Source organism: Oncorhynchus nerka, linkage group LG12 (assembly GCF_034236695.1).
Source record: "Oncorhynchus nerka isolate Pitt River linkage group LG12, Oner_Uvic_2.0, whole genome shotgun sequence".
NCBI lineage: Eukaryota > Metazoa > Chordata > Actinopteri > Salmoniformes > Salmonidae > Oncorhynchus > Oncorhynchus nerka.
Window position 1 is genome coordinate 18,696,764 of NC_088407.1, and position 15,976 is coordinate 18,712,739.

Consider the following 15,976-nt stretch of genomic DNA (forward strand, 5'->3'; position numbering starts at 1 on the left):
TCTTCTTGCAGCTTTGAAAATAACAAGAATGGACTCTCTCTCTTTCATGCACACTTTAAGACCTGTTGATGGATGGTATGATTTGGTGGATCTTCATCCTCACCACAGCTCTCTTTCTCCCTGGGGGCTACAAGACACATCAGATCAGATTGACAAAACACTGTTCCTCTCATCACCACACAAGACAAAACACTGTTCCTCTCATCACCACACAAGATAAAACAGTCAGTGGAGCTCAGCAGACTAACTTATGATAAGCATCCTGACTGTTATTGTTCTCATCTATGAGGGGTTCCCCAGGGCTCAACTCTGGGTCCATTGCAGTTGTAATAAAGATGACATATTGGTTAGCCTGGTCCCAGATCTGTTTGTGTTCCTGCCAACTCCATTGCTGTCACTGTCAAGCCAAGTATGTTTGGGATGACCATGAGTGAAGGAGTTCACATGATGGCTCAACTATTGGGTCTACTGCAGTTATAATAACAACAGATTGGTGTGTTGTTACTCACCACCATGGCAAACAAAAGGTTATTTCAAATGACACAATAGACCATTCCATTTCCTTGCAGAACACAGCATGGCTGCAACACAGTTTCCGTCCCTGTTGAGATTGTTGGGCTCTCCCTCTATCCAGTATCTGAAGGAGGAGTCACTCTGGTCTGACCATTTCCAGGAGTCACTGAACAGGCCGATCCTCACGTTGCTTCCGTTAGCTTTTTCTGTATGCCTTGGTTCAGTTCTTCAGTCCTTACACTGGCCAGGTCCGTGTATCTGTCCCTGCAGTGGCTCTGAGCGTGTCAAGGCATGAGTTCTTATTAGGACATAACGACTGGTGTCATCTGCCTTTCCTGTAAAACATTATCATTAAATGTAATTCATACAACTGCGGAGGACCCAGAGTTGAGTCCTGGGGTACCCCACATAGATGAGAACAACAGACAGATGCTTATCATGGCCTGTTTTCAAAAAGCCTCTCAGAGTAGGAGTGCTGATCTAGAATCAGGTGCACCCTGTCCATGTAAATGTATTACTTATGAAATAAATGACACAACTGATCCTAGATAATTATTCATGAACACAGGCCCAGGAGTCGTGTTTAGAGAATTGCTAACTGTTTTCAGAGGAATGTCTGACATTTTCAGAAAATTAGAGAGAGAGAGAAAGAGAAAGAAAGTGAGTTAGTGAGAGAGAGAGAGATATCTCACCTTCATAGCAGATGAAAGATTGTGTGACACCGCATGGGCATTATTCCATGTTCCATTCAAATCAAGATAGTTTGGTTCTCCAGAGCCCCATCTCCTGAACCCAGCCTCTCCCTGTCCATAGGAATCTCTGTCTGCCAGAGACCACTGCCTCACTATGGTGTCTCCTCTCTCCAGCCCTATCCAGGCTGATCCATTATACCCACTGTCTACAGTAATGATCAGTCTGTTCATATCCTCCATGTTGTCTAATGTGACCAATTCAGTGTACTTATCTCTGCAGTATCTCTGTGCTTCAGTCCTGGTCTTAGGATCGTTGATCAAATCAAATGTTATTTGTCACATGCACCCGAATACAACAGGTGTAGACCTTACCCTTAACCAACAATGCAGTTTCAAGGAAATACCAAAAAATAAATAAGAGATAAGAAAAACAAATAATTAAGGGGCAGCAGTAAATAACAAAAGTGGGGCTATATAGGGGTACTGGTACAGGGGTACCGGTTCAGAGTCAATGTGTCAATGTGCGGGGGTACTGGTGTCGAGGTAATTGAGGTAATTATGTACATGTAGGTAGGGTTATTAAAGTGGCTATGTATAGATAATAACAGAGAGTAACAGCAGCGTATGTGGGTGGGTGGGGGGGGGTGCAAATAGTAGCCATTTGATTAGCTGTTCAAGAGTCTTATTGCTGGGGGTAGAAACTGTTTAGAAGCCTCTTGTGGTAGCAGAGAGAACAGTCTGTGACTAGGGTGGCTGGAGTTTTTGACCATTTTTAGGGCCTTCTTCTGACACTGCCTGGTATAGAGGTCCTGGATTTCAGGAAGCTTGGCCCCGGTGATGTACTGGGCCGTATGCACTACCCTCTGTAGTGCCTTGCGGTAGGAGGCCGAGCAGTTGCCATACCAGGCAGTGATGCAACCCAACAGGATGCTGTTGATGAAGTGATACTGTCTAGACATACATGAGGTAGGTAGTTGTGCATTGCCCTGTGGTACGAAAACACAAAGAAAAATATATTTAAATTACACAATTCAACATCATCAAAATTATATTGTCATATTTACCCACAGGATGAACAATGAATTGATGACTCTTTTTTGACCAGTAAAGGTGGTTTTTGTTATTTGGGTTACATTGGCTGACTTGTGTTGTTGTCACTGTAGAAGGAGACTGAGTCACACTATGTAGTTCTGCAGAGAGTATATGGGTAGACATTTATTGATTAATATATATATATATATATATATATATATACACACTGCTCAAAAAAATAAAGGGAACACTAAAATAACACATCCTAGATCTGAATGAATGAAATATTTTTATTAAATACTTTTTTCTTTACATAGTTGAATGTGCTGACAAAAAAAAACAAACACAAAAATGATCAATGGAAATCAAATTTATTAACCCATGGAGGTCTGGATTTGGAGTCACACTCAAAATTAAAGTGGAAAACCACACTACAGGCTGATCCAACTTTGATGTAATGTCCTTAAAACAAGTCAAAATGAGGCTCAGTAGTGTGTGTGGCCTCCACATGCCTGTATGACCTCCCTACAATGCCTGGGCATGCTCCTGATGAGGGATCTCCTCCCAGACCTGGAATTAAGCATCCGCCAACTCCTGGGCAGTCTGTGGTGCAACGTGGAGTTGGTGGATGGAGCGAGACATGATGTCCCAGATGTGCTCAATTGGATTCAGGTCTGGGGAACGGGCGGGCCAGTCCATAGCATCAATGCCTTCCTCTTGCAGGAACTGCTGACACACTCCAGCCACATGAGGTCTGAGGATCTCATCTCGGTACCTAATGGCAGTCAAGCTACCTCTGGCGAGCACATGGAGGGCTGTGCGGCCCCCCAAAGAAATGCCACCTGTGGGAGATATTGGTTATGTGGGAGAAATTATATACATGATTTTGGTAACACAAGAGAAAGATACACTAATGGGTTCATTTCCTGTTCTAGTAAAATGCATTGTCTATTGTATATGGCAGGAAGCAGATAAAGGCCATGGGGGTATGGGGCAGCTGGGAAACACTAAAAATGCAGACACAGACGCTTAGACCAGCTGGACATACAAAAGATCAGAGGGATAGAAAAAGGAGGGGGTCAGCCAAATGACCAACTGATGGATTACAGATATCAATTACATCACAGGGGAGACACAAGTCTGTTTGATCTTAGACAACCATATGAAGAGAAGGCGACCAGGGCAGCTAAACACACTAAAAACTAGAGATAAAGGACACATACAAAAGGGACACATGAAGTTAATTACAGGGTATAAACACAGGCCACAGGAAAAGGGGATGTATATTATCTTTAGGTCAAAGCAAGGGTCTTGTCATCATTATAATCTGGCCGAAAGCAGATGTGGGCGTTACTGGGCTGAACAAGCAGGATTGGGATGTAACTGTATTTGCATTGGGGGATGAACTGATGATGTATGGGTGGGTATAAAATGAAGAGTGAGAGCTCTGGAAAGGTGTGTGTTCCGCGGACCGCTCCGGCTTATGATACTGGTGTATTAAAAGTCTATATTGATTTTCACAAAGTTCTTGGTTGTGTCATATTTGAAACGATTGGCCACTACAGACTTGGCGAGCTTTTTCCAGGAGTGACGAGAGACCGGGGCGTTCCTGGCTGACGGCGGGGTCTTTTGAACGATCTGGCAAACAAGGGTGGCCACCTAACTATAACAAGGTAAGCAAAGAACTTACTATAGTTATAATGTTTGCATAGATTGTTTCGGAGATCCTGTCCCAGTAGGGGGAACGTCAAGTAGGTCTCTCTCTCTCTCAAATTTCCTAAAAACGATAGAAACGAAAGAACTTTTTGAAATTCAATGAATTTGCATGTGTGTGTGTAAGCTTGGAAATTGTATAAACAAATATGAATGTGCATGCATGTCTAGTAAATAAGTAAGCGGGGGCTGTGAACTTCGCTGGTGTCGGGTGCTCGTATGGAGGGCGCGGGCATTTGCTCTGGTCGGACTGCTTAGACGGACCTGTGTGTCTGGTTTGATTGGGGGAGTTGTTCCGTCTGATTCAGTTTGGCCGGGCTCGACCGTTTCAGGATCTGTTTTGAGATGTGCGTAAACACAGCTCATTCAACCTGAGCGAGCGACCCGTGTCGGGTGCGTGATTCGGACGGCCCCCCTCGTTGAGTCATTCATGCAGGGGACTGTTGTGTGAGCTGACTGGTGTGAGTGTTTAGCGCTCTCTGGCTGAGCGGTTGGAATCAGGCACAGGGCTACAGCCGTCTGCTTATATGTTTAGAAAATAAATAAGTAGTGAGATAGATAAAATATTCATGGCTACCGCTTCAAGGAAAAGGTCTGTACGGATGAGTATTTAGTAAATAAATACACATGGCTACCGCTTTGAAAAGAAGGTCTGTACGGGTGGATATTTAAAGCACAGGAAGAACGCTGGCCTGATTGTGTGACGTTCAACTAAAAAGGAAATCCTGCGAATATAAAACGCTCCGTCTAGCTAAACCGGGGTTTATAAATCAGTAGGTCGCGCCACGATATTGCACTAACGTAGAATAAAGATCAATACGGGGTGGATGAATAGGATATGAAGACAAACTGATCCGATTAGACAGTAGTTTTGTCATATCATAAAAATCTGGTCAAATTAGATTTATGTTGTGGAAGTGAATTAAGTCCAGAGGGAGAGACTGTTTTGTTTTTAGAGAATGCTTGTCATCCGGTCAAATTAGACTTATGTTGTGGGAAGTGAATTAAGTCCAGAGGGAGAGACTGGTTTCTTTTTAGGTAAAAACAAAAGTATTGAATGAATGAATGGAATTGAACGAATGAATGAGAAAGATGTTGTAATACAATTCTGTGTGAGGATAGAACCATAGGGACAATAACTTGATGTGGTTAGACCGGACGTCCAGAAGAGGGAGTGCGCAACCCTCCTGTGACAGAGTATATAGTTGACTTCTTCTGACTGGCCAAAAGTAATCCTCTATCACAGTTTGGTACAGTTACAGAGTGATCCCTATCATAGTTTAAATATTATTGGGTAGAGGGAACAAAAGTAAGGAACATCAAAATAAAATAAGTAATAAGCAAGGATAAAAACACTGATGTGATAAAGTGGTAAGCGAATGCGGTAAGAATAATGAAAAGGTGTTGAAACAAGTAATAAATAAAAATAATTAAAGAAGCACTACCCGAATAGTATAAAACGGATAGATAGAACAGTGTGTAACAAAGGAGAAAGCAGAATCACCAATAAACTGAAATGATACTATAACGTTAAAATAAGTCTAGGGTAATTAAGATAAAGATGAACGAATAAAATCCAAGACACATTAGTAATTCATAAAAAGTACGGGCGGTTTGCAGAGCTATAGAAAATATCTAAGCGTAAGAAGTTGTAGATCAGGGCTAATTAGTGTGGGGGAAGATGAGTGTAAGAACTTAATGTGGTAGCAGAGAATGCCGCTGTACAGGAATTTACACCCTTATCAAAAGAGCAACAACTAATCGTTTTAAGGTTAATACGAGTGGAATTTTCACCAAGCGGTGTATAGTTTCTGATTGGAAATAAGTGGTTTATATGTGATGAAATATGTACTAGATCACGTTTTACCTAATTTATAATAAGGTACCGATGTAATTTACAAATAGCCCTACTTTGAATCATTGTACATTAAAACAACAGTTTCAATGGTGATAAAATACGTGGAGAAGTTGTTATTAGCGTCAAAAGACGGAAAGTAAACGTATATGAGAATTCACAAGCGCTAGCAGAGTAAGAAGAAAAAACAGACGCTGGTCACTCTGTGTTCGCAGAGGCTACGGTCTAAAAATAGCCTAAAGGACAGAGGGGGGCGAAATATAGTGGACAGAGGAAGACAGAGAGGCTTGCCTCATTTAATAAATTGACCATAGGATCGAACAACTAGAATTTAGAGTAGAGATAAGAAGTATAGGTAATTATAACTAAATAAAGGTAAAATAAGACATTAGATATATTATCTTAAAAAAATAAAATTAAAAAAAGTTATTAGAACTGTAATAATAGAACAAACCAAACGAATAAAATGAATAAAACACCAGTAGAGATCTTAGGGGCAAGACATCCCTTGAGCAAAGAAGAAATAATAAAAACTTCCATAAAATGGGAAAAACGCACGAGAAAGCTAACCACCAAATGGCCAGCGGTGGGAACATTGGATGTCTCTGTGTGTGAGGAAATGGAGACACTGATAAAGAACTACAAACCAAAGGACAAGAAGAAAAAAAGGAGAGATAAACGAGAAAGAGAGAATGAAATAATAAAAATGTTCAAAGAAGAAGGAACGGGTTTGTTAACTCCTACCCCCTACTTTTTCGAACATTCTGTTAAAAATTGCGCAACATTTCAGCGCCCTGCTACTCATGCCAGGAATATAGTATATGCATATGATTAGTATGTGTGGATAGAAAACACTCAGACGTTTATAAAACTGGTTAAATCACGGCTGTGACTATAACAGAACGTGCGTTTCATCGAAAAGTGCAGGAAAATCTGATCACTGAAAATGGAAAAATATATCCATGCGCGACTTGAACCCATTGATAAAGGTGAACCACATTTAATGGGGCTGAGGTTGCAATACCTACAGCTTCCACATGATGTCTAGAGTCTTGTCATTTGCCTACTCTTTGTTTCTTGGTCAAACAGATGCAAGGCAGCGCAGTTCTTCAGGTCTCGGACCGGATATTTTGGTTGAGATTTACCCGGACATTATTTCCAGACGGACAGCTATAGAATATACTTCGTCTTGTGATTAATTTGATCGCTTATTAACGTTTACTAATACATAAAGTTGCATTACAAAAGTATTTCGAAGTGTTTTGTGAAAGTTTATCGTCGACTTTTTTAATTTAAAAAAATGACGTTACGTTATAAGACGCAATTTTTTTCCGTTTATCACACAGTCTTCATAGATCGATATCTAGGCTATATATGGACCGATTTAATCGAAAAAAAGACCCAATAGTGATTATGGGACATCTAGGAGTGCCAACAAAGAAGATGGTCAAAGGTAATGAATGTTTTATATTTTATTGTGCGGTTTGTGTAGCGCCGACTATGCTAATTATTTTGTTTACGTCCCCTGCGGGTCTTTTGGGGTGTTACATGCTATCAGATAATAGCTTCTCATGCTTTCGCCGAAAAGCATTTTAAAAATCTGACTTGTTGCCTGGATTCACAACGAGTGTAGCTTTAATTCAATACCCTGCATGTGTATTTTAATGAACGTTTGAGTTTTAACTAGTACTATTAGCATTTAGCGTAGCGCATTTGCATTTCCAGATCTCTAGATGGGACGCCTGCGTGCCAGGTAGGAGCAAGAGGTTAAAAAACATGAAAGCGTCAAGAGAAATGCTGAAGAAAGATGACAAAACAACGAAGGAAAAAGAGTGGGAGACTAGCCCACCACCTTATTCCAATGGCCAATTTCCAGTGATAACTGGACACGTGGAAATAAGGGGTGAAGTAGAACTGACTGAAGAAGGAGAAGAGGCTGTCACGCCTGGGGCAACATGTGCACCCTCTCACTCAGCGGACAGAAGAAAGAAAAGGAATGTGAAAAATCCAAGCACAGAAGAAGGTTTCAATTGTTATGCAGGCTTGAGAAAAGCCCTGGCCACAATGGAAACAGTAAAAAATTAAAAGGAAATGAAAGTAATGAAAGCAAAAGAAAGAAAGGAAGAATACTTTAGGAAAGGTTTGAAAATATTAGCAGAGTTCCAAGCAGAACAGAGTTTTAGTGATTCAGAAGAGGAAGAAGTGGAGAGCGGCAGATTGATAGAGGAAATTATAGTTGAAATGATTATTTATGTATACATTATTGATTAGAACCATTTATTCTAATACTATTATGTTATGGTATGAAAAGTATGAGTTCTTGGCTAAACTGTTGCTGAAAATGTAAGCAGAACGAATTAATTGTCTGTGCCTCTTGGGCATTTTAAGGGGGAGAGATGATATAGCTTTTCAGACAAAATAAGAATGTTCCAGATAAGAATGTTTGGGTTATGTTCCATTAGTGGGAGAAAAGTATATCTTTTAGACAGATTGGAATGTCTGGTTTATGAGTGGAGTAGAAAGCATCTCCGGACCTAAACAAAAAACAACGGGGCTATCGTGGGAAACTGATGATGTCATTTTCAGTTCATAACCTGTGGAAATCTGTGTATGTGGTTAGTACTCTCTGGAATTAAACGCTCTTACCTGGCTTTTAAGACTGGTCTCAATCTACTTCATGCATAATTAATGAACTTACAACTCATTAATGAATTAGATATGAGTGCGAATTGGTTTTGGCAATAAAACATACAGGAATTTAGAATTCCTCTATCACAGATACAATAGAAATGAAAAGGAGTTAGAAGATCAAAGGTCAAAGCTACAGGAGGAATGTGAAGGACCAGAATTTGAACTAGGAATAAGTGAGGGAAGGCGACAGCGAAGGGATAAGGATTCAGCCTGGGATACACATGAGGACATGTGTGAGTCTGCAGAAAACTATCTGAGGGCTCGTAGAAAAGGGTCGGAAAAAGAACCTGGTTACTATAAAAAACAGTTTCCGATTCTGATAAAAGGCACTCAGGGACACTATACACCATGGGCTACACAGGACCTGGAGGGGTTGGTTGCCCGTCTGCCAGATCTACATGAAGGGGCGGGTAAATGGATCAGAACCTTTGAAGAACATACTGTGGGGAAATTACTGGCGGTGGGCGACATAAGGGCACTACTGGCCAGGGTGACGAGCATGCGTACTATGGGTGAGATCATGCAGGACGGGGGCATCAATGGCGCAAATGGGGGAGTGATAACTGATGGATTAATGTTCAATGGATATAGACCAGCCATCTGGCGAGCCTTAAGAGCAGCATATCCAACAAAAGTGGATCCCAAAGCGCTACGGGGTGAAGCTATCGGGGCCACAGAAAACCCAGCCACCTACCTACATGGACAGTTGAAAAGGTGGCGGATGGAAACAGAACAAGACCCTGAGGGCAATGAACTAATGACAACTATGTTTCCGAAACTCAGTAATAGAAGCCATGCCTCAGCCAGTAAAGAGCAGGCTGGAGGATGTGGTGGGACTTACCTCAAAACCCTACAGGGAATTCTGTGACTATGTGGTCCATGCAGTAGAGAAACACAGAAAGGATGAACAGAGGCAGATGGATCAAGGAAGAGACATTCAGAGAAGACTGACCCAGCTGCAGTTGGATGAACTAACCAACAAAGGGAAGAAGAAAGTCCAGGCAGCTGTCACGACCCCTGAGCCAGAGATGGGAACAATGGCTGCTGTCTCCCCAGGAGAGCCACAGCTGTTCGGCCCTGGGCGGGCCCAAGTGTCAACTGCACCGCCAGTAGTAAATGTGTATACACAGCCTCCGAATTGGAATAGCGGGAAAAAACAACAGACAAACGTAAGATCTGATAAAGGCAAGGGATCTGTGGATCCTAGAGGGCCACCTGGCACCTGTTGGGGATGTAGGCAAACAGGACACGTCAGGCGAGAGTGCCCTACACACCCATGGCAGGATCGGACTGGGGGAAATAGAAACAGCAGACAGCCACCGGCGGGTAATACTCCAAATTATCAACCAAATCTGAATGGGTGGAATCCAAATAATGACTGGCGGGGCGACCCTAACCAACCTTCAGGCCCTGTGAACACATGGTCAGGGCCTAATCAACGAAACTAGGGATGCCCAGGGAATCCTAAAAGGGAGGGTCAGTTTCCAATATTAACAACAAAGGCTGACCAGGAACCTATACTGCAGGTTCAGATAGAAAATAGAGGCACGCCCATGATGATAGATACTGGAGCCACTTACACATGTGTGAGTCCAAATTATGCCTCTCATCTCCCCATGTCAGGTAAATATGCCAAAACAATAGGATTCTCGGGAAATACGCAGTTAATTCCAATGACAGCTCCAGTTCGTCTAACAACTTGCACTAAATCTGTCACAATTCCAATCTTAGTGTCAGATCAAACACCGATTAATCTGCTAGGAAGGGATGCACTATGCAATATGGGTTTACAAATCAAATGTTCCCCTGATGGAGTAATAATTGAAAGAACAGGATTACAATTACCGGTGATGAGTACAGAAGGAACGGCTAATGTATATTGGCTAGGAGGCATTGAATCAGATGTAGATAGAACTGTAAGGAAGTGGGGTAAATTCATCCAGGCCCAAATACCTAAAGCAGTTAGAGCTAAATCTGAATATCATTGCACACTGCAATTTGACCCACACCAGGACCCATTATTAGAACAACTTTGGGTTATGGGGGCAAATGGAAGGTAAGCACATATAATGTCTCAGTGTATAGTCATTGGAAAGCAGGGAGCCGCAATGGACGTGATGGACGGAGACGGGTCTGAATTTGTGCAGAAATGGTTTAATGTCTCTGACTCTGTCCCTCACATCACATTGCTGGTAAATCAGGGTTACACATCTAAAGATCTAGGATCAATGATGAAGGAAGTTAGGACAAAGAAATGGGATAAAACAGACAATCCACTAATCTTTCATTCAAAGGATAGATCATTTATCAAAATAGTTACTACTACTATGTTGATTGGTGATCCAAGGGAGGTAGAGGTTAGTGCAGGCCAGCAGGTTGTGTTAGGTGAGGGGTTAGGACTAATAAGTGATCTTAGAGAATAGATGAAGAAAATTATACCAACCAAGGTATGGTCGCAACACGATACAGACGTTGGATTAGTTAAATCTGCTAGTCCTGTTTGTGTAAAAATAAAACCTAATGCCAAATTACCATGGAAGACCCAGTATCCTATGAAGCCTGAGGCTGAAGAAGGAATAAAATTGACAATAGAAGGACTGCTCAGGGCAGGTGTATTGATAGAGATGCCCAGTTGTTGCAATACACCCTTGCTACCTGTTCTTAAAACCGATGGTAAAAAATGGAGACTGGTCCATGACTTAAGAGCAGTAAACGACATAGTTCAGGATTGTCCTGCTGAAGTCCCAAACCCTCACACGCTATTGACCAATGTTCCCCCGGATGCCGTTTTTTAGTGTACCCCTGGCAGAGGAGTGCAGACATTTGTTTGCGTTTAGATATAGGGGTAAAACTCTGTCTTATACAAGGACCCCACAGGGTTTTAAGGATAGTCCGCATTTTTTCAATCAGATATTGAGGGCTGATTTGGAGGAATTAATGTTAGATGGGACACTGATTCAATATGTGGACGACCTGTTGATCTGTGCCTCAACTTTGGAACAATGTCATTTAGACTCACTAAAAGTACTGCAACGACTAGCTGAGGGGGGACACAAAGTCTCTAGAACAAAACTACAGTACTGCCAACCTCAAGTTGAGTACTTAGGAAGAACAATAGCTCATGGGACTAAAGCAATAGCTCCAGGACAGTTAGAAGGTATTAGTAAAGCACCTATGCCACAAACAGTAGCTCAGATGATGACCTTTTTGGGAATGACAGGGTTCAGTTCAGATTGGATAGAAGAGTATGTAGTCAAAACAGCTCCCCTGAGAGAAATAATGAAAGAAGCTGGACAGCTTAATCTAAGAGCAAGACTAGATTGGAACACTGATGCGTTGGTTGCTTTCGAAACACTTAAGAAAAAGATACAAACAGCACCAGCTCTAGCAACCCCAGATTACACCAAACCATTCTTGTTATACGTAGCAAACAGGTGCAACAACTATGCAGCAGCTGTTCTTATGCAAGAAACATGTAGTGGTAGGAAGAAACAACCTATTGCCTATTACAGCTCTAAACTAGATCCGGTAGCCCAGGGATACCCACCGTGTTATCAAGGATTGGCAGCGTTGAATTATGCATATGACAAAGCGTCAACAATAACCATGGGATACCCTGTGATTATCAGCACTCATCATAAAATAGTGGAGTTGATAGAGCAGGGAAAATTTGTGTTAACTAATGCAAGGACGATGGATTATATGAGCTTGCTCACGTATCCAGATGTTCTCATTAAAAGATGTAGCACTGTGAATCCAGCAGAAAGGATTCCATTTGATTTTGAAGGAGAAGCACACGATTGTGTAGCCGAGGCTTTAACATTTACCAAATTACGCCCTGACTTAGAATCAATTCCTTTGATAGATCGAGAGGGAGATCATCTGGAAAGTTACTTTGTAGATGGGTCTTGCTTTAAAGATTATACAGGTAATCATGCAGGGTTTGCGGTAGTCAAGCAAAAGGGGAAAGCTTTCACGGAGGAAATATTAGAACATTGTCCTCAACCTTGCTCGGCCCAGCTAGCTGAACTACAGGCTTTGACTGCAGCATGTATGCTAGGAAGAGGTAAAACAGTTCATATCTATACTGATTCCGCTTACGCGCACGGCGTATGCCATTTGTTTGGTGCAGTTTGGAAACAGAGAGGATTTAAAAAGAGCGATGGAACTCCCATCCAACACCACGCACAAATTGTTAAATTAATGACAGCATTAATGTATCCTCGGAAACTAGCAGTAATCAAATGTCAAGCGCACAAAAAAGGCAATGATTTTGTAATTAGGGGCAATAATGCAGCAGATGAGGCTGCCAAAAAAGCATCCAAATGTGTTGTCCCAATTCTCATTGCTCCATTGATGGACATGGTTGCTATTGCACCTATTACATCTCCTGCTGAGCTAATTCAAATTCAGGCTCAGGCTGGAATAACTGAACAAAATACCTGGCTGCAGAGGGGGGCCTCTGTAGATAGACATGGGATATGGAGAACACATGATGGTGCCATATTAGCCACCACCACTCTCCTAACGCTACTTATTAATGATGCACATGATATTGATCATTGTGCAAGGGGGGAAGTGATGAGAAAAATAAAAAAACAAGGTTTTTGGTCACCTTATCTACAAGCAACAGTAGATGAGATTTTGTCAAAATGTGAAATATGTGCAAAAAACAACATAGGTAAAGGTATAACTACACCTACAGGTCACATACCAGTTCCAGAAGGCCCGTTTAGACACATCGTGATGGACTATGTAGACATGATAAAACCTATACGGGGTACATGTTAGTTATCATAGACAGGTTCAGTAGATGGGTAGAAGCAATACCATCGGTGGATCAGGGGTCAGGAACAGTGGTAAAATTCCTATCAACAGAAGTAATCCCCAGGTTTGGGATTCCGTCCGAAATTAGCTCAGACAATGGTTCAGCGTTTATACAAAAAGTAGTAAAAACAATAATACAGCAGCTAAGGATGAAACAAAGGTTGGGATGTGTCTATCATCCCCAATCGCAGGGGATGGTAGAAAAAGCTAACGGGATTCTGAAAAATAAGATAACAAAGATCTGTAGATCTACAGGACTCTATTGGGTGGATGCTTTGTCGCTTGCACTAATGAGTTGTCGCATTGAAACTAACAGAAACACGCACCTCTCGCCGCATGAAATGCTTACGGGTCGACCCATGCCAATACCAATGTTAGGAGGACTGTATAAAGGTCCCTCCTTAGATATATTGCAAAGTGAATTGAAATCATATGTGATGTATCTAACCAAAATACACAAAGCCATATACTTACAGGAGAAAAAGTCGGTGCCAGAGCCGGGTCCGGTAGGACCTCCCCCAGTGGTACCAGGAGATCTGGTCTACATCCGAGTGTTCCGGAGGAAGTGGGATCAGCCGAGGAGAGAAGGACCCTACGAGGTGGCAACAGCCACAAACACGGCCGTCCAAGTGAAAGGAAGCAAGACGTGGTATAATCTAAACCACTGCACTCGAGTCCCGACAGAGAGAAGGATACAACCATACAGAGATGAAGACACAGAGGATGCTGATTCACCAGGCAGGAGCCCGGAGGGAGCAGGAGCAGCGGAAACGATCAAAGCGCCAGAGAGGAATCAAGAAAATGGCAGACCAGATACAAGCCAAGGTACGACAAGTGCGCCAACTAACGCACTCAGAAAAAGCACCAGGGGAAAAGGGCCTGAAAAGGAAAAAGACAAACAACCAAAGTTTCCTCCAGTACGGCCAGAAAGCCCAGAAGTGGGGCGGGGTAACATGTCTGCTACTCCTGATGATATACCTGTTGGGGCAGACCTCTTTGACAGAAGCCCTCTACAGTGGGACCCCGAGGTATCGCCTAAAGAATGGGAACATCTCTTCCCTGAAATGGACGCCTTCCCAGATGGAAGCCCAGTTCAGCCTGAGGAGGGAACAACAGGCGAAAAAAGTGAAGGAGAAGCCTCACCAAGAGCAGAAGGAGAAATCGTGCAAGGAAAGACAGAAATTCACCAGGATGAAAGAGATGGGGATTTCCCACAATTGACTTTTCAGCTCTTACCTGATCTCCATAATGAACCATTGGAATTAGGACCACGAAAGAACAGTGACAATGACAGAGTAAGAGCAACTGAGGACAATACGAAGATGATGCACGCACTCACAATCAAGATAAATGATAAAAGCAGGAAGAGAAGAGAGGAACCTGTCGAATGAGGTAAAAAGACAGGACCTGTTGACAGGTTTATATTTCATGTTCCCCCACAACTTCTAACAGAACCAGGGTAACAGAGGACAGTTTCGGTATGGAAGAGGGAACCCCCACCAGGGGGGCCACTCTGTGGATGGACGCATCATATAACAAAGGGAGAAGTTTTATGGGACCCCAAAGGATGTGACCTGAGATTAACCAAATATGTGGAAGGCTGGGAGTTTATCATGAACAAGATAACACCAGCAGAAGATGAAGAATTTGAAATTGAAATAGCAAGAACAGGACTGAGTGAAGGAAACAGTTACGAATATGTTAAATTGGGTCCTATGCCAGCACCTGAACAAAAACAGCTGGTGACAACCAAAGTAATGACAACAATGGTGGCGGCTGCTGTAACGACCACAGCAACTACCACTGACACCAACTGCTCTTACCAAGCAGACCACGGCAATCACAAAGACACCTGACACATCAGAGCCAAAAGGATTCTTTAATGAGATTTGGAATTCTTTTTCAAACTCAAATGATCTACCTCATGACAAGAACATTGCCAAGATGACAGATATAGATGTATCAGACTCAGAATCGTTCAAAGACACCACACAGGAAGAAGAGGTGAAAAACGAATGGTACAAATGGGCTAAGTATACAGCAAACAAGCACAGAATGGACAATTGTATATTGTGTAGTAAATCACCTTTGTCGGATCTCATGATAGTTCCTGAACCAGCATCATTTAAAGACTGTGCAAATTGGAAAAATGATCATTGTACCAACAGAAAGTATTCTATTCCCTTGTGTGACATAGAATGTAGGATTGCCCAAGGGAGCATTAGAGGAAGAACCATGTTGAACGTGACTGGGTTGGGAGACAAGGATTGTGCTGCTTATAACATTAAAACTGAATTAAATGGACCTCAATTAGACAGAAGTACTGTGATTAAAGGAATATATGAATGTTTTTACAGCCATAACACCGAAGGTATTGATGTAGGTAACACCACTGTAGAATGTGATACTATTTGGGTACTAGAGACTGCAGGGGTTCGTAGAAATAAATATAAAGGGTTGGTGGCGAATAGAAAAGGGTTGTGTGGTAAAATAACTCAGGTTGCGCCATCTCTTATTATGCTAAAAAATCAGGACAGAGGTATTGCGGATAGTTTCTGGATGTGTGGAAATAACAAACTGTTGAATGTACTGCCAGATGGATGGACGGGTCTTTGTACCTTAGTTAGAGCAATTCAACAGGTAACCATTATTA

At 42.2% G+C, this 15,976-nt stretch overlaps 1 protein-coding gene across 1 annotated transcript; it reads right to left on the minus strand.

Annotated features, from left to right (window-relative positions):
- Positions 1-55: 55 nt before the first annotated feature.
- Positions 56-9,033, minus strand: LOC135574105 (uncharacterized). Its single transcript, XM_065024979.1, has 5 exons — positions 8,938-9,033; positions 1,206-1,508; positions 882-907; positions 568-727; positions 56-127 (listed from the first exon to the last, which is right to left on the minus strand). Exons 1-5 carry the CDS (start codon positions 9,031-9,033, stop codon positions 56-58), a joined length of 657 nt encoding a protein of 218 aa, XP_064881051.1.
- Between the last annotated feature and the right edge of the window lie 6,943 nt (positions 9,034-15,976).

Bases quoted from the DNA above. Each gene is read 5' to 3' on its own strand.
- LOC135574105 (XM_065024979.1), bottom strand. From the start codon at position 9,033: ATGCCCCCGTCCTGCATGATCTCACCCATAGTACGCATGCTCGTCACC. The intron at 908-1,205 runs GTGAGATATCTC...GGGGTACCCCAG, and splicing joins ATCTTTCATCTGCTATGAAG to GACTCAACTCTGGGTCCTCC. The intron at 128-567 runs GCAAGGAAATGG...TGTGTCTTGTAG, and splicing joins TTGCAGCCATGCTGTGTTCT to CCCCCAGGGAGAAAGAGAGC.